The sequence below is a fragment of the Mya arenaria genome, chromosome 8 (genome assembly GCF_026914265.1).
Source record: "Mya arenaria isolate MELC-2E11 chromosome 8, ASM2691426v1".
Taxonomy (NCBI): domain Eukaryota; kingdom Metazoa; phylum Mollusca; class Bivalvia; order Myida; family Myidae; genus Mya; species Mya arenaria.
In genome coordinates, this window is record NC_069129.1 from 68120492 (window position 1) to 68139894 (window position 19403).

The window sequence follows — 19403 nt, forward strand, 5'->3', positions numbered from 1 at the left end:
TTTCATTGCTGTAAGCAGCCCGGAAATAAACAAGTGCTTTGCCTGACAACGGGGACGCAGTTCCGTTCATCTTAAATTTTGTCTTGTAATTTGTTGGGATTCACAAATGAAATGGCGTAGACATGAGAAGTCAAGATAATGAGGTAAACCTTTTAATATTTTGATTTGTTATATCCATTATATCTCTTACGAAACGAATTACAACGTAAGTAGTTTGCCAATTATGCTCCAATTATCCATGATACTTTGTCATTAATAATCTTGGGACCATGTTTGTTCCCGAACTATGAGCTACTCGTGCATGTCATTCATTAAACGTCTTATGTGACAATATTTCAGATAGACATCTATAAAATCTTGAAGTAAATAGGAATGTTCCGCCCCATAAAAGTGTCGTATGAATATGTACCAACAACTACGAATGACACAATTTTTATTGTAAAAAAGATGAAGGTACACCTACCAGTGTTGCATGAAGACACATCACTGACATTAGTCTTAGCTGAACTCAACAGTATTAGTTTTTCCTAACAAAAATAAAATGACAACTCTGTTGACATGACTTCTTTTCATATTATATTATGAACTTAGAAAATATGTTTCATGACTGGCAGGAGTGGTTGGCTTATTGGAAATTTTACACATTTTGTTACACCAAACAGGGAGACTTTGACAGGCCACACACTGTCACTCTCAATATAGTCAGTGATTGATGTCCAAAGAAAATCTTCAAATCAGACAAACATCCTGCCAAAGGGGCTCCATATTTAGATTTACAAATTCTCACTTTTGTCCAAACCCGGGCATGCCCCCTCCCCATAAATATTAAAAGGTCAGCCTAACATTCTAAGCTGAGTGTTAAGTAATTTCTAATTTAATTGTTCTCTTTGAGTTTATAAAATGAAAGACAAAGAAACATCAAAATCAAAGAAGAGGTCGACCTGGCAGGTGAGGCATACAATGTATAAAAATTTACAATATCAAAAACTGCATGACTTCAGCATGTATGCACTGAAAATGCATGTGAAACTTGGTATACCATATGAAATAATTGTCATTAATAAATTTTATATAAAATATTTTACATCTAGCTATTCGAAAGAAAAATATCATTGTTAACATTGTTAAATATTATCTTCCCAGCCTATGTTTGTTTTTATAATATAATTATATGTTTATTAAACGTACATTAAAAACAGACAAGTCATATGGTATACAAACTAAACTGCTTGACTGCTTTTTTATTATATCAATAGAAAATGTAAGGCGCGAGAGTAGAAATAAACCAAATCACACCATCAATATCCTTGAGTGTCCGCTTTGAACAATACTTGCATACATTTGGGAAAACATACAATACAAACAGAATTATAAAAAGACATTTTGCTTTACAGTGAGAGAGGTGATTTTGATTATACAAAAGAATTTGGAAGTGTAAAAAACATTTACAGTGTATGTATAAGTGTGTTGAATGTTTAAATGGGCAAACGCTTTGTGTATCATGTTTTGCATTTTGATATGAAATGAGGTCAGTTTTAATACTCTGTACAAATGTGATATAGAATACATGTAACAACTATGAGTACGTACCTGGATTGCAAATAGTTTTTTATATAATTATATGATGCCTGAAGTATTATATACAGCTGTAAATATGCTTCATTAGCATTAATGTGTACCTGTAATAATTTTGTGCAAATGTAATAGCTTCAACTAAACATGATTGAATTATATTTACATGTACAGTATGTGTGATTGTGTATTACTAATATTTTGCCATTTTTTTTGTAAGCAAATAATGCATTTTTCATTTTTTTCTTATTTTTCGTATCTTTCTAACCAGTTATTTTACATTTTTTCCAATACTATTTCATGTTAGTAATGTGTAAAGTAAGATTTCATTTTTTTATTTTTCATTCTTGTTCAAGTGTTTAAATACAGTAAGTTAAAATCATTTACTTTGTAAGAACATACCAGTAACCAGTCATGGTATTAAAATAATCTTATCATTCTTATGGTAATATTCTCAGTACAACCTCTTATGTCAGTGGTAATATAAAAGATAACCCCAGAAAATATCTTTGAAGCCGGAGCGTGACCCATTCCTGTGCACATGTGGGCCATGTAAGAAGTTCTGGCGCGACACGTTCAGTGACAGTGGTGACCTGCTACGGGAGTCGTCACAATGTCGCGCCCACCACACCGCCATCCTCTCCGCGGAGAGCAAAGTGGTGAAGATAGGAGATCGCATCCTTGTCCAGAGCAGATTTCCTGGTATGACATACAAGGATGATAATACTTGAAAACATTGTGTATACTTGATCCTATCTGATATCATTGGCAGTAGAAATATTCAGACATATATGTAAACTGCTTTCGAATTTGAATAAGTTGAAGAATTAAATGCACTCAAATTATGACTTTAAGCTGTTTATAATAGTTAGGAGAGCCACTCTACTTACTCTGGCATTGGCATCAAGGTCATATCTCAGTGACTTAACTTAACATATTAATTTGAGACTTTTTACAAATCTTCTCTGTCAAAATCAAGTAAAACAAATCTAGGTTGTAAATAGCACAAATTATTACCTTTGTTTGTCTTATAAACTCTGGTTAATGTAGCATTCCCCAATCTCTCCAACCTATTAATGTTTTTGACTTAAAATTAAAAAAAGCTTCACAGTCAAAGACCTACTTAATGATGGCCCTTGTGCGCATTTTTACGAGCGTCCATCAAGTCCATGTCACATCAGCCACTACACATATAGTTGAGCTTACAGTTGTCTTACAGACAATTTTAAGACTTATTTGTAATTTAAACTGGTAATATCATTTTAATGACATAGCAACATGATTCTGCATTGCAGTTGATTTATATGGAAGAAAAGGTACAACAAAGCAGTGAAGTTAATGTATATTTATGTCATGTAGTTGTTACAATTAACAAGCCACATACATGTACAGCCAAGGCCATGATTGACAAAGCAAGTTTCATTGATATCCTTTCCGCTACCATAGCCGCCTAATGCAGACCCTAAAATTGGGTGTCCCCATTACCTCTATCATACACCGGCGAACTACCACAGCAGTGTAAACCGTACTCAAATTTTCGGCTTCTGATTACCGCTATCGTACAGCGTGGGAATACCGCTTATTTTTATAATCTTGTACATGTTTTGCTAAAAGCAGAGACTTAAATCTCCTGATTAAAATGCGTTACCAATTAGGTAAAATGTTTATCAATTTTGAAACAGTACAAATTTATAACACAATTAAAGAAATTAATTACAAACATTATATAGTACATAAAATTATATAACATAACACCCTTATAAATCAAGTTTGCATTTCACGAATTAGTGACATATACATTATCCCTAATTAGGTAATGTTCTAGTGAAAATGTACATTTTTCCTTATACTTAAACCCTTTAATAGACACAATAATACAATAAAATGCATTTTATTGGTTTTATTATGTAATGGCAACTAAAATATTCACTTATTAATAAATATGACATATCGGCATAACTACGCTCTGGTTGACTTCGGAAAAATACAAAACTCACATTAATACACTACGGATATGATGAATTTAGAAAAAATGTAGAAATAACCGTAGACGTGTGTTGTAGTAATTTGACTGAAGACAATCATCAGTAGGTAAACGCACATGCAAAACAGCGCAATGGTAATCCTGTGATATGTAGGTTGTGGTATTTTTCATCTTCGGTATTGGCTACTTTTTAATGTTTATAAAACTACTATAGGCGAGTTTTGTAGATAGGAATTACTTATTTGAACAATTTGTTAAGAACATAAAGGATAATGTTATGCATTAATACACTCTGGTAGTTCTAGTACAAACCTTTCAGGTAAATGTATTTCAAAATTGCCGGAGACGTTTAATGTTATGATCAATCTTGGAATTATACCACATGTGCATGCATAGATACACTATGGCAGTTTTAACTTTTGTAGTAACTCGATATTTATGTCTGTCGTTTTCCTCATAAATACGCTACGGCTAGTATTTGATATTTCTAAAACAGCAATTTTGTACTACAGTAGTAGAAAAAGGTTTTCCAAAATATTTCAAAAGTACAATGCTTAAAAAGATGGATGTAAGGCAACGTTGCAAAATGTTTTTATTATTTCAATCATATTATGCATGTGTGTGCTTGAATACGCTAATTTAGCCTGCTTAATTTTAATGCAGACATCACACTATCACAGTTTTTCAGGCACGTCAATGTAAAATTCAGTAATAAAACAAAAAGCGAAACTTATGATTTAAGAAGTGGTGTAACAATGTTTGTGTCCAGAGTTCATCGTTATTTGGGTCCTTGACGTGTAACCCTTAACAGGGCCTATTTTTTACTGTTCGACTAATGGTCTTGTCCCTGTTGTTTTCATTATATTTTACATATTTTTGTTTATTCTAGTATTTACACATGCATAGAGCGATTACAAAACAATATGTTTTTTTATCAAATAAATCAGAAAGGAATTACAATAACGATTCTCTATCATGATATTTTACACACATGTTCATTTCCCATATAAATGTATACTTATAGGACTAAAATCCAAATACGGATTCATAACTCATTCATATATCACGGTTATAAAATGTATAGATCATTTATTTACATCATAGGAACTCGAGGAATACATAAGGATAAAATCAAACATGACGAAAATCAATAATGATAATATTTTTTTCTCATATCAACAAAGAACACATGTACATATATCTCGTATAATAGAAAAATATAGACCAAAATATCAATCAAAGTTTTGACTGTAACTATTATATTGCTAAAAATATCGCAAGATTTGTCACGGGAAACAACACCAGTATAATCACAGCATGCGATTAATGAAACGGCAACAGTCTAGTGGAGTTTCTGGTGCAATGCAATAGCATCGGTCTGTAAAACGAAATCACATATTGATGAATATTTGTTATAAAGACACGTTGTTAGCGACAATTGCATCGTATATGTGTAATTTCGAAAAATATGTTCTCATTTTAAGCATGAAATGTTTAATTCTATAAAAAAAAACATTAAAACAAACATAATTCGTCCCTTCAGGAAGAAAAGGTTGATACCTGAACACCATTTTGTTATGATTATTTCATCAATACTATATTGAAAATTTATTTAAATACATGATTGATCTAAACGGCGCTTTCTTGTACTAGACTATGAAATTCAAGATGTGCCATTAAACAGTAGAACTAATTTAATGTATGCATTTTCATGAACTTCAGAGACCGTTCATTGTTTCGATTGAAGGGTCATTTCAAAATGCAACTATATAAAAAAACCATATATTTTTGAAAATGTTTTACATACACAAGTTGTTTTTTTTGTTCATCTGTGTTTCTGGAGCCATAGTCTTGTTGGACTCGACCTCCACATTTGGCCTTTTCTAGAGGTAATGCCACGATACTAAATAAAACATTCCCTTAAATAAAATAACATTTCATTTGAGTTTTAATTTATAGACATTAGAATTATACTCGTGCAAGCTGACTCTGCACTGCACATTGCCAAAGAGGTCAAGTTAAAAAATGTCGCTTGTTTGTTTGGATTTCCTTATACCTGTGCTATTCCCGCCGATAAGTTGTTCTGCAACCTAAAAACAGAAACATAAAACATTAAACAGCTGATTGATTTTAAAAGACTTTGTTCATGTTTCATTTTGCTGGTACATGCAACGATCAATGTGTTATTAAACCTGATTATGGTTACTATTTAACATTCTACAGCATGTTTGTAATATACTGTAAAAAAGTAGTACCATTCTCTCAAACAGCTTAGCCGGTAGCCGGAGGGTTGAAGCTTATACATGATGAATCACAAGCGAGATGTCCACGGCAGACCACACAAATTAGGTCCACAAATAAGCACTTTGTGTTGGTACACTGTAAATGTTGACTGTCTGCAACACCCATGCTCTTTTTTAATAAAAAATACTTTGATGCATGTTTTTTCCCACTTTCCTTTTGTATTTACTTCTTCCGTCAAAACCTTGTTCTGCCGGCTATTTATGATAGGATTGAAACATGTCATCGGGTTGCACACATGTTTTGATTATTCCCATGCAGTGGACATAAGCTTCCGGTCGGAAATATTTCATGCCATGTGTTCCCCTCTGCTGAGCATCCTAACTTTGCCATCTCTTTTCGTGGACTGATTTTGCTATTGACCAATATGTCCTTCCGGTGTTTAATGCGTGACACGAATGTATAGATCTTTTTCCAAACGCCAGAGGAACTGATGTTTTAAACTTGTCGGCAAATACAACATGATCATCCTGTGATGTTTTCTCTACAGTTCTCTACAACTGTTTGAGTCAACCTTACTTCTATCTTTCGACTTAAGTGAGCCTGGTAATTCCTGAGATACCCCATGACACACGGAGCACCAACGATTCTTGAATGGTGACCGTGACATTTGATCAATGCTTCATCGACAGATATGTATTGATGCATGTTGTATTAAGTCATGCTCCTTTCCGGTAGAACTTTCATAGCAGGGGTCACTGTAGTTCCAATGTAACCTTGATGCGACCTTGTGATATTTGTCCGGTTGGTTTATTGTCTATTGCAGTGGTTTTCATGGCAATTGTGACAGCTATTTTGTAATGGATGTTCTGATGATATATTTGCAGTCACTATGGTTTCCATGATAACTTTATAGGGATCACGTAATAGATGTCCGGTTGGATTTATATGAAAGTTATAGCATATATTTCAACAGTTTTAAAAGGAAGCTTTACTAGCGTTAAATGACCTTCAAAGGCAACGTCGCCTTTGAAATGGGTTGTGCTATGTTGATTACGTATTATGTTTATACAGAAAATACCGCTGCGTAGTTTTGCATACTTCTAGATTCAAGAACGCTACCAAAGTGCACTTAAGTGACTGATTTAGTTTAATTCAAACATGAAATGTCTACCTTATCGAAGTTAACACACAGTCCGTAAAACAAATATCACAGTAATACCACTGCGCAGTTTTGCTCATTTCTTAAATTTAACAGTGATACCACAGCGTACTTCTGATACAAGAGGAAAAGCATAACCATGCTGTTTTATTAAAGCAAATTTATAAAAGCCAGAAGCGAATAATGTTGAATGACGATTTTTAAAGAAATACCGTTGCTTATTTTTGCATGGTTACTATATTTGAAAGAAATTCCGTAGTGTAGTAACTGTTTCTAAGACAAAGTACCATAGCGTATTAATGTTGTTTTTAAAATTCACAATCCTTCTTATTTTAATGAAAAACGTACCACAAATTTGTGGAAAATGTGCATTTTGCGGCTGTGGAACTGGACATACCTACTTTTTCAGTACGTTTCAGTCGTCTACAGTATTCCTACAGTAAAACAGTAGCGGTAACCAGCACCCTTGAAAAATTGGTCTGCATTAGGCGGCTACGGTAGCGCGTCGATGTACGGTAGCGGTATTCGAAAGGATATCCATCATAGGTTAAAGAAGCTAATAAAAGCACAAATACAAATCTCAAACCCTTCAATCCTTGAATTAGTGTGGTTCTACTGTTTATCTAAACGATGCCTTCAGGCTTGAAAGGTAGAAACATGTGTCTAAAGTTTCAACAATATCTTTCAATATATGTAGAAGATATTGTACAGAACAAATTGCAAGGTGACCTTGACCTTAATCTGACATGTGCCATGCTTAGGCTATGCACATCACCATGGTGACCCAAGTTTCATCAACATCAGTGAGTGAATGTGATTTATGGAGATGGCACAAATTGTAAAGCTCAAATCCTGAGAAGTGCCCTTGGCCTTGACCGTGTGTGAATCTACGTTGAATCTGCATGTAGCCTTGATTATTGAAACATATGGCTAAAACTTAAGAATCGCCTACAACTGATGTAAAAGATATTGATGAAAAGAATTTACAAGGCTCAAACCCCTGAGAGTATTGGGTCTGCACAGTTTCAACATGAATTCTGTACATGGGTTCTGTACATGTGTACGAGTAGGTCCTGTGCGCAAGTCTCAATATTATTCCATAGAGGATATATGGTGGGGACCGTGATAAAGATTAACAGATGGACAAAAGTCATGACAGTAGGACAGACAATGTGGTGCTGGGAAATAGTTAGTTCATTCAATCTTGTACTAACTGTTCGAATGTATCTAACAACATTGAAGTTTTTTTCAAATGTAGGCTTATTTGTAGTATTAATTTTGCAACATACATCTACTGCTATGTTTTAGTCTAACTGTATGTAGAGGTGTTAAAAATATTTGATTAACTGTAACAGATTATTAGCAGGTAATGTTAATGTATGATTGCTTATGCTTTGAGTTGGGACTCCGGTGTGTTTTATGGTTAAATTTCCATGAACTGTTAAAATTTAATTAATGAATGTCAGAATAATTATAAATTCAGTATAAGATGCATATTTTGCATAATTAAGTAAGGAATAAAAATAATCACCTAAAAATAATCCAAGGGAGAGTGGAGTTCATTTAATTGAATTAAACTACATTCCCTATTCTTGCTGCTCACATATGAATTTACTGAAGTATGTGTATATATGCTGGTGACCACAGGCACAGTGAAGTGGGTGGGGGTGCTTGACGAGGATTCCATCGCCCCAGAGCTCTATGTTGGTGTCCGACTTGACGATAATGGTACAGTCTTGTTTCTTGAAATGTTAGCATTAAACTTTTTATTGTTTAATAACGGTCATATTTAAGTACAAGAGATAAGTAAAAATTTGGAGACATTCAAATATCATGTGCATATTGTGTACATCTTTACTTCAATAAATTGTTTAACTGTTGAGGTGTTCCAAGTGCTTGCATTTGTGGAATAATGCTGGCTTTTTAAGGCATTGTTATGAGTTTGTAAGAAGTTAATGTAGTTTGTCTTATGAAATTAATGAAATATGTACAATAATAACATGATCAGCTAAAACATATCACACCTGATTGGCTTGTTCCAGTCAACTCCACCCACAATGGTGTGTACAATGGTAAGCGGTATTTCCACGTACCACGAGGTCATGGTGCCATGGTCAAGTACATGGAGGTGGTGCCCCTCAAGTTCCCGGAGAAACGTCCACCCATGCAAGGAAACTACATGTTTCCCAGCTGGGATGAAGTGCAAAAGAGACGAAAGGAGAGAAATTCAAAGTAAGTGCTATTCCAGTAAAACATATAACCCCCGGGGAGAAGGGAATTATTTAAACAGTATACAGGTTGGTGTCTTTTTTCGCTAATTTGGACCCAAAAAGGTTTAATTTGCTTCTGTAGGGTGGTGGCATAATGTGCTTGTATACAATAAATTATTTCGGGTCAATCTATAAGACAGTTAGGCTTTGAAGTTTAGGTACCACCTGTCCTCTGGTTTAAAATTACTGATAAAAAAAGCTTGGTCAATCAATTTCACAGTAAAAATTAAATGAATATTAGCCCATATTATTTATGTGTTTAAACATTTTTGACCTTTGCATTTTTCGCTCTGGCGCATATATCTGACTGGCCATAAATTCATGTATCTTGCAGACTCCAGAATATCTACTCACAGGCTGGTATGCAGGGCCCCCAGTTTGTAGAGCCATATGCCTCTCCACCAAAAACTGCAGCCACAAGTGTGCGGGCATCGCCAGTCAAGTCTTTACGAGAGCCAATCATCCACATTGGGGACCCGAATGACATTGCATTGCGGGTAGGGTATAAGCATGAATCCTTGTAAACAGGAATATTAATCAATTGTAGCTCATTTTTAGTATTTGCTGTTTAAAATTTGATGTGTCTTTTCTCACTTTATTTGTTTTTGTTAAACATAAGCTTCATCATAAGCTTATACTGTTACATAGTATTAATATGATTCATTGATTGACTGGTAGTCAAAAATGAGGTCTTTTTTAGTGAATTGAAATTCTTAAATCAAGGCTTGCAGCATAAATTTGAACCAAAAATCCAGAAGTTACATTGTGAACTCAATGGCGAATATATTTCACTTCTAATCTCAAACTCCCTCACTCTTTCTACTCAGGACATGCAGCGTCTGAGCCAGATGGACACGAAGCGGAAGGTTCGCAAGGAGGACAAGGACAAGAAAGAGATGGAGCGATTCAAGCAGCATTTCGGCGGTGTCCCGGAGGCTGATCGGCTAGCACTCACTTTGAAGAAACTCAAACTTGCATACCAGGAGGGGAAGACCTTGATGCAGAGAAAAACTGTGAAGGATTATGATGCAGGGTCGGATTCAGGAATCAGTGATTTCCAATGATGTGATACAATGATTGTTGATGTGATCTGTGAAGCATTTTTCATTATTGTTCATTAAGCAACATTTAGATCTGATACATTTAACCTTATATTTGAGATTATTTCTATACATTTCATATAACAAGGCTTTATTTTTGGTTGCATATAAAGACCTTCTTTGTAAATATATGATTGCAAGCATAGTTGAATTAAAATTCCTTGAAAATATACAGGGAGGACTAGTAAAAATACATACTAGTTGTTTCACAGGTGATAAAATTATTCAAAGAAAATATTGTAGTTCTATATGATGCCATAAATCAAAATCAAGTTCAACTTTTGTAGAAAAAAAACTTCCCTTCAAACTTGAAATAGAAAAATACTGTAATGTATATTATTGATTATTAGTTTATATTCATGTTTTTAAAACATCAGCATTAATAAATTAACAGTATTAAGAGAGCATATCTTAGAAGTAAATGGTTTATTTGTGCTTACCTCATAGCTTCACTGTGATCCATATATATATATATATATTGATTAATACTGATGAAGCATTTATTCACTTACATCGGCAACAAGAAAATACATAATTGTTATTTCAAATACATGTGTGTTATATGTAAAGTATTTCCTGAGGGTAAACATTGATTTTATGAGGTTTTTGCTGTCATGTTCATAGCGTAGTTTCTTAAATAGATACATTCATTAATCATTGTATTTGATTTACTATGTTTTCTCCATATTATTTTATTTTCTTTGTTACTCGAAAACTAATAATTGTGTTACAAAAATAAGTAAGAGCAAAAAATGATAATAATCACCACAGTCTTCCATCTAGAGTTATATATTATTGTTGTAAAATATTGTCTCAACTATACTCGACTTTGTTGTCATTATCAGCTGCAGTAAGACAATTTTTTGTGAACTAAATTGGAACTACAATTTTTGGGCTGTTTCTCTGTTTTTCAACCTTTTTTTCCAAGGCTGATTTTTTATAAACCAAAATAGTTGAGTCAGTGAGATTATGATAGGGTATACAAAGTAGATTTATATCATATATGTGATATAATGTGGTGATAATAAATTTGAATAATTTCTCAATGAAAAAAAGGAAATCACAACATGTGAACAAAATAATTGCTTTAAGTATGTGAATATGTGAACAAGAGAATGTGTATCTCTCTGTGGTATTATTGCCATTCTTTTTTTATATAGAAATTATGCTCCAGATTGCATAGAAAATGACTATTTGTTGGAATTTGTCTGTTGATTTTTATATTTGTTTTTGCAAGCCGTAGCTATGTAGGTTGTGTGCTTTTTTATGTTATTTTTTATTTTTATCATTTGTTTTTCAATCTTTAATTTGACCTTAACATCACATGCTCACTGTTGTTAAGTTTCTTATTCACTTGTTGAAAACTTAGGGTAGAAGTTTGAGTTCTGAGTTCCTTATAAACTATAGACGGATGCATCCTATTACATAACAGCTACTTCTAATGAAAAAATAATTCACACATTCTGTTTTTCATATATGTACCCTTTATATAACGGAATTAAGAAATAACTCACTACTTATAATGCCATACATCTTAAAAGCCTTCGATAGAGAGTGCAAGAAAAAAAAAAATTCCGAACTTTAACTAGAAACAATGCAATGTTCAGTAAGATTTGTGGTACATTACTGATTATGGCCAAACATCTGTGATAAACGTTGTATATATGCAATGAGATAAAACTTATATAACAGAATGCAAGTGTTCTTTTTCTTCAACATTCCACTTTAAAATTGGCCATTGTTTTGTATTTATTCAAGGAGTACATGTTACATGAACATATAATAAACATCGGAGAAATATTTTATTGCATATTTTACATCATAACAAAATACTACAAAGTCTGCGCACATATATTTTTTTGTAATCTCTGTTTCCTTCAATGCCAGGCTTTCATAATTTTCAAATGTGAAGGTTTCGACATTCAAAATATATATATAAGTATTCTATCAAAAAGAATTGTTTGACTCCAAACTTTTTGAAGTTGACATGTTTAAGGTGACAAATATTAAAACAAGAGTATCGCTGGAAGTGATGGATGCTCCTCAAATGCCATGGTTCATACTTCCAGTTCAAATTTGTAAGCCCTGTTTATAGGTTCTATAACTTTGAAATCATCTTTGCCAACAAGGTTAATATTGCCTGCCTAGACAGCTTTCAATCTGAATGTATTAATGTTTTAAGCAAACATAGAAAGATTTTTAATTAACCAAGATATGCCCATGTATCACACATTTTATTGTCTATTCAAGAAAATTAAGATACGCTCCAAAGAGAAACACTTTAGTCCAAGTAGCTTGACTCAAACCACACTACCTGCAGCAAACCACCTGCAGCACATCGCCTCCAGCACACATCACCTGCAGCACCCCAACTGCAGCTCATCAGCTGCAGCACATCACCTGCAGCACACATCACCTGCAGCGCACATCACCTGCAGCACATATCACCTGCACTATGGGTCTTGCTCAAGTTACTACCCAGAGTGGTAGTATCTGGTCTCATCTTGTTCAAACAAACAACAAATCCAGCCTTCGGTATTTCCAACATGATGAAATATCCATAAAGTGTCTCAAATTATGATCCTAAAACATCCCCACACACCGTAAGGCACTCTGAAAAACAAATGATTTTGTAACATAATAATTTACATATTTTGTGCAACAGAGTCGCTTCAATGTGATGTGCTACCCTACCAAGGCTCCAGCATCATCGGCAACCACGATTTTTCTTCCGTTACATTTCATACTCTTCAAAAACCCTTTATTTTCAGTTGTCCCCATAGGTGAGTGGATTTAGTGATTGTTTTAAACTTTCAAAGTGAACTGGCGGACAGAACTTGCGCCATAATCATTTTTCTTCAGGAAAACATATATATGAATGTCTGTGCATATTTCTGCATTGCGTCCTTGCAATACCAGTCAAACTGCCTCATTAAAAATTAATGATTAGCCAAATTGCCAACAGTACACAACGAAGCATAGCACAGAAGTGTATCTTTTGGGTATCTGACGATGAGGCTCTTGATGTGTACAAAATCTATATTAAAAGATCAAAGGCTTCACCATCACAGATGTAGTGAACAAAAGTAGCTCAACAAAAAGCAGAAATGCAACTCATTAACATTAATGAGTATTTTACTATTCAATGGCAGAAACATATTTGAAAAAAGAAGAAATACAACATACTTTGAATTCTACCAATAATTGATATGTGTGTATGTTATGAACTAATTATTTAAGTTCTGTCAAAGGGTTACCTGTAAGATGACTGCATACCGCCCTATCCCCTTCCCCCCAGTCTCTCCCCAGGGAATCCCCCACCCTTGGGTGGGCAGAGTCCAGTGAAGTCAGAAGGAGCTGCTTACACAGGAACCTCTCCCGCACACCACGACAACACTCGTCCAACATCTCCAGAATGTCTGGAAACATAGATGTTACATAGACATACCACATGGTCATACAGACATAGCAAATACATTCTTAGTCTGACAATATATTCTTTGAATGATATACATAATCTTCTTATTGCTTTCTATCTACATACCATGTGACATGAACATGCTTTTTTTCTCCATTTATTTTTTTAGTTATGCTTAGATGTAGTTCAAGGGTATTTTTTCATTATATTCGATGCCACAGCAGCCACATCTTTCGTCTGACAATAGAAATAAAATGGCATGCATAATCTCCTTATTGCCCTCTAACCAAACAACCAGTATCATAACATAGTTTGCATATTACTAAAGATAATGCAGCATCCAGTTTTCTGGACAGGCAGATGTACAGAGGATAAACATATAGTCCCCTCTGTTTAAACCAGTAGGGGACTTATAATTTTTTATAATCATAGAAATCTGACCGGGTCCTGAGTATACATTTTATGCACTCTACCTCAATCATGCAAGGTCACTGTTTTACAATACACATACAAAAATGTCTCACCCGTGATGGATGGCTGTTTGGGTGAGGCTTGTGTGACAATTTCTGTGTCCATGGTGGAGAAGCTACTTCTGTAACGGCTCATACAGTGATCACAGTGGTGACAAAGCCTGTCTGAGTAATGCCCCAGTTTCCGCCTGCAAAAACATATGAACAATTGAACATATTAATATACCGGTATATGCTAAATTGGTAAATATTACAACTATAATAATAAAAAGTCAAGAATTTTCAAATTAGTAAACTGCTTAGCACTAGTTTATTTTTACATTTACCAGTTAATATAATAAAAGCTTTTTTTTTACAGCTTTTATATAATATTATAGTTTAATGATCATTCTATATGAAACAATATCTATCCATGTAATATCTATGAAATTAGTTAATACATATATACCTACTGAAATATGACCGTCAGAATTAAAAAGAGTACATATATGAAAAGGAATCAGTAAGTTTAATATACAAATTAGGAAAGGAAATTGACAAACATCAACTTGAATAAAAGAATTGATTTACCAGCTATGACTGATTAACTCACACAAAGACAAGAACAGCATCAATTTCTTTGTTTATTTCCTGGGTGATTTTAAACAGCAGTTTCTTTTTGATATCCATGAAGTCCACTTTTCTTGGCAGAAGTAATGGGTCAACATCAGCACAGCATTGGTATTGCTCAAGTAAGTTTGAAATTCTGTCAACATGAGGCTTGCACACATTTTCCATCTCTGTTAAAAATGCAGAAATTGTTCTGACCAATGCCAGTGTGGTGTGAAACTGTTTCTTCAGGTCTATACTTTCATCTAAGCTTGATGCCATCTTTGTTTGTTCCCTATTTCTTTATAGTCCACTGTATTGGTGTGATTGTTTCAATCAATCATTCAACATAACTAAATGGTATTCTCCAGCTTGGTGGAAGAAACGTTATGGCAGTATAGCCATTTTCTGAAAATAGAAGCAGACAGCCACATGATAAAGACTAATGCACCAGTCAATTGTAACCACAGTCGGTCCAGCCAAGCCAGGGTAAAATCCCCGCCAAATGCCCCCACACCCAAGGGACCCTAGGTAAGGACCATTCCCCGCTATTTTTGGCGTAAAGACAAAACCATCACATTCACCCGGCACTGCTGGGCCACCTGGAAGGTAAAAACACGGCCCATTTCCCAGGCTATCCCCAGTATACCCCCGGACCTGGGGGCAGTGGTTACAATTCACTGGGGCATAATTATATCGGATAGTTGCATGTTTGCCTTTGAAATGATGAGACCTATGGCTGGAACAGTTTTAGGCCAATTAGCCTTGTGGAGGTGTACATGAACATGCCTCCAGGGGTGCCCTTGGTTAACCATTAAAAATTCTCCTCCCTGCCTGCTGCTATATTATTGTCATATGCATATATATGGACACTCTTAATGGGTTCATATAAGATATTTTTGGCTATGGGATTTGGATAGCAAGAATCTTTAAGGTATGCCACATGTGTGCACAAAATGGATGATTGCAGACAGTCTTTATATAAAATAATATGGGCTGTGAGGGGACCTGATTTGGGTCTAATTAGTCATATAATGATAAAATAACTTCAACTTTCAGTTACTTTAATTTCAAACTTTTCTTTTCATTGAAAAATAGCCTGATCAATCTAATCAATCTATAATAGATTGATTCAGCTATATTTTAATACATGCAGGAATATCTCAATTGTGAAAGATACCCCAGCATGTACAGGCATGTGGCATAAGCACATGAGCTGCCCTGTGGACTTTGTGCTGGATATAGCCACACTAATGAGCTTTCAGGGACACATTTTAACATTTTGACATTTGTTACATGTATCGTCTCGAGCCTGCCAAGTACAAAAATAGTAAAAAAAAATAATATGACATCTACTTGTTGAGAAGCAGTTTTAGACGGAAAGCAGTTTCAAACAAATCACTTTTTCTCATTACTTTCTTTAGATCTTCATAAAGAAGGTACTGCAATTCAATTATACGGTTACTAGGCAATAGAAAGTTGAAGTTTTTACCGAGACACATAAGTAACTTTTATTATTATTTAAGGTTTAGTGTTTAATTTTCATTTTGTACACAAATTTGCACATGGGAGATCATCACACGCAGCAAATTTTGCATGCATGTGAACCTAATTTGCATATCTATGAATAGCTACAAGGTTTTCCTGAATTGACAAACAATGATTATTATGTACATATTTGTGAACACTGATGTCATGCTAGTTTCTAGTCCAAATAATTGTACGTTGATGGATTTTTTTACGATTTTTGATATGGCAATTCTGTAACATGTCATTTATTTTAGACTAGCTAGTTTCACACCCACATTAACCTCGGACTATTTTAGGGTTTAAATTTTTGGTAAAAGCTGGAAAAATTAAATAATATTTCTAATATTATAGTCTTGTATTTAGTACATTAAATAAAAGGATAAAAAAAACACCACGCAATAGGCACCTTAATTCCGCCAAGTATTCGAATTGTCGGAAACGAAGAACAGAGCAAGTACCCTCTTGGCGTCCCTATAAGATACACTATAAGTGACGTCACTCATGTGAAAAATATATCTATTATAGCAGCTTGAGCTGCAGTTATCTTAAATGTGAACAATTTAGTAGGGATTTTAACACATATGAATAATTCAATAAAAACTTCTAAAACTGTCGGAAACTGCTTCTCAACCAGTATAGGTAAACTAGTAAAATAGTAGTTTTCGAACATGCATTTTCGTACATAAAACCTTTCTTCACAAAATTAAAAATAAGCAGAACCCATCACAGAACCTAGGGGCTGCCATTTTGTAAGTCATGTGATAATAGTGAATTAACCATTCGGAGCTCCTCGGCCATTGTTGTTTCCGAAACTATTTCCCGGTCCCGGTCTCATCCGGTCTCTGTTTTCAAAATTTTATAGTAGTTATCAGGCGTGATCGTGAAGGTGTGAATGACCGCGGGGGTAATAGGATTACAAAAGATTACAGTTGATTAAAACATTAGATATTGGATGATAATTATTTCATATTTTATATCAATACAACAAATAATGAACTAAGGCAAAGATAAAAAAAACATAAAATATACGCATGTACTAAAAATTAATGTCACGAATAACAAACACATTGTTTTTTGGTTATGATTTTTCGATATCAAATTCAGTTATACGTATACTAATGATAATAGTAATACAAATAGAAACAATGCATGAATACATGTAAATCAATTTTGCAAGTTAACTCAGTACTTCAGGAATTCTAACATTTTTTGTTGAAGTGACACTCGTATTTGTAATCGATACAAACACATTTATAACAAACATAAATTTTGAGTAATAAACCCTTATTTTTTTACTAAATAATGCATTTATGCAAAATATAAATTACTGATAACAAGATTGTAACCGTGTATTTAATAGCTGAATTCGCAAAAATATTAAATGACTGGTGAATGCTAAAATATTTACAGTGATCAACTATCATAACATGAGGTAGAAATATCTTGGTTTTTTTCACTTTTCTTTCAAATTCAACACGATGTCCATTATGAGATATGTATTTATCATGTTTGGTAAGTAAAAAAAGCAACAACATGAATTGTAGTATAAATCAATTTGGAGTAATTGTGCATCATTAACTTTTGATTTTGTTGCAGGAGATGCACTGCCACGACCAGTTGTCTAATGTATTTCTGCCATCTGACTGATCGTCTATTTTTAATTTTTATGCCGACGCATTTCATGTGGAGTCTTTTTCTGCATTGTCTATTATCGCAAGTAACTATACTAACCTTCGGACGAATTCTGGCATTTCAAATGAACAGAATGTTTTTATTTTTAAAGTCTTAGGGATACCAGAAAACGCTGCCGATCGCGACTTTTCATTATTTTAGGAGACTGATATTTTTTTTTATTTTCTAGACGGCTGAAGGCTCATTTCACTTACAACGAACTTGACATTTCTATTTACATAGCCATTTTTAAAACAAAATTCAACAGCTGTTGCAAAGACACCACAGTGATGTACATTTTGGTTGTTGTTGAACTCGCGGAACTTCATTAGCTGAGATGTGTTACTATAAATTTGTGTTAGTTGTATTTGAATATTGTTCTTGGGTAATTTTATGTTTTCACCTAAAATGTAAAAGTAATAACTGAGTATCTTTGGTCGTCTGTATGCTGTAGTATATTTTCTCAAGGAACTCTTCATAACAGGTTTATTACAATACACAATAATTTCACACCATGAAAGGTGTCAATGCATTATACAACGCGTGTCAAAGATTAGCGCATGTCCCTAGAATTTTAAGGACATGATAAAAGGATAAGCCAGTTTTATTACACACGCACGGGTACTGTTCGGTTCATATATTTAGTTAAGTCTATACCTATATTTTCTAAAATTCATATTCAGTACAAAAATGTTGTTGTTTATTATAAAGGCAATGATATAGAATAAATGATTGTTATGCAAAGGCTCTAATAAAGTTAAGAAATACAACTTCTACATTATTTCCATTTAAATAACTAATATGTATTTTGAAAATGACATTTTAACATGTAATGGCGGGTTAATGGGTGCGAAGGGGATTTAGGGTGTATCGCGCAAGAAGATGTAAGCTGAGACCAATAACAAACTACTCCGACTGGTTAAGGTAGGGAGCATTTTCAACTAAGTAAAATAAATAACTTTTGGCATAGTGGATATGTTCTATTGTTCTGGTTATATTCCAAAATGTATGGTCTATCCTAGGGATTGAAAATCGGACCAATGTCATAATCGATCATCGAAAATAATCGGACGAGCCATTTCGATCAATCATCGATTATATAATCGAAACGGAACAAGTGAATATATTACAAATATATCCAAAACTATATTGGTTTGTACGTACATGTCTTTAAATGAATGAACATATTACAATCAGTTATGTTTTATATGCTGTTTTGTTATACATTCCAGGTTACAATTGATAATTTAGTAAAATGTTTTTAGGAGATAACTAAATTCTAAAATAATTGAGAATAAATTGCCGTATAACCCCGTATAAGTTTGTACCATTTCCCGTTTTAAAGAAAATCAGAACATAAACAACACGGTTACTTCCCTTTGCCCTACATTAGCGAT

General features: G+C 33.9%; 2 protein-coding genes across 12 annotated transcripts; one reads left to right on the plus strand and one right to left on the minus strand.

Moving 5' to 3' along the window:
• The first annotated feature begins 20 nt into the window (after positions 1-20).
• Positions 21-11854, plus strand: LOC128243652 (dynactin subunit 1-like). 6 transcript variants are annotated; one of them, XM_052961527.1, is made up of 8 exons: positions 21-143; positions 1395-1452; positions 2088-2274; positions 2868-2888; positions 8607-8687; positions 9002-9191; positions 9564-9726; positions 10057-11854. In XM_052961527.1, the coding sequence occupies exons 1-8, from the start codon at positions 139-141 to the stop codon at positions 10291-10293; spliced, it is 942 nt and encodes a 313-aa protein (XP_052817487.1). In that variant the 5' UTR covers positions 21-138; the 3' UTR covers positions 10294-11854. The 6 variants fall into 6 exon arrangements, with proteins under 6 accessions (XP_052817487.1, XP_052817489.1, XP_052817490.1 ...); XM_052961529.1 differs by lacking the exon at positions 1395-1452 and adding an exon at positions 893-948 and having other exon boundaries at positions 24-143; XM_052961526.1 differs by lacking the exon at positions 1395-1452 and adding an exon at positions 340-453 and having other exon boundaries at positions 28-143.
• A 211-nt stretch (positions 11855-12065) lies between these two features.
• LOC128243653 (uncharacterized) lies at positions 12066-17154 on the minus strand. 6 transcript variants are annotated; one of them, XM_052961533.1, is made up of 6 exons: positions 17018-17077; positions 16742-16806; positions 14810-15213; positions 14272-14405; positions 13587-13748; positions 12066-12942 (listed from the first exon to the last, which is right to left on the minus strand). In XM_052961533.1, exons 3-6 carry the CDS (start codon positions 15085-15087, stop codon positions 12905-12907), a joined length of 612 nt encoding a protein of 203 aa, XP_052817493.1. In that variant the 5' UTR covers positions 15088-15213; positions 16742-16806; positions 17018-17077; the 3' UTR covers positions 12066-12904. The 6 variants fall into 6 exon arrangements, with proteins under 6 accessions (XP_052817493.1, XP_052817492.1, XP_052817497.1 ...); XM_052961532.1 differs by lacking the exon at positions 16742-16806 and having other exon boundaries at positions 17018-17154; XM_052961537.1 differs by lacking the exons at positions 16742-16806; positions 17018-17077 and adding an exon at positions 17113-17144.
• Between the last annotated feature and the right edge of the window lie 2249 nt (positions 17155-19403).

Excerpts from the sequence above, each read along its gene's own strand:
- LOC128243652 (XM_052961526.1), top strand. The coding sequence starts at position 373 with ATGTTCCGCCCCATAAAAGTGTCGTATGAATATGTACCAACAACTACG. Across the intron at positions 2,889-8,606 it reads TGATTTATATGGAAGAAAAG|GCACAGTGAAGTGGGTGGGG; the intron begins GTACAACAAAGC and ends TGGTGACCACAG. Across the intron at positions 8,688-9,001 it reads TGTCCGACTTGACGATAATG|TCAACTCCACCCACAATGGT; the intron begins GTACAGTCTTGT and ends GGCTTGTTCCAG.
- LOC128243653 (XM_052961532.1), bottom strand. The coding sequence starts at position 15,087 with ATGGCATCAAGCTTAGATGAAAGTATAGACCTGAAGAAACAGTTTCAC. Across the intron at positions 14,406-14,809 it reads GATGCTGTTCTTGTCTTTGT|GCGGAAACTGGGGCATTACT; the intron begins GTGAGTTAATCA and ends ATGTTTTTGCAG. Across the intron at positions 12,943-13,586 it reads GGTATGCAGTCATCTTACAG|AGTGCCTTACGGTGTGTGGG; the intron begins GTAACCCTTTGA and ends TTTGTTTTTCAG.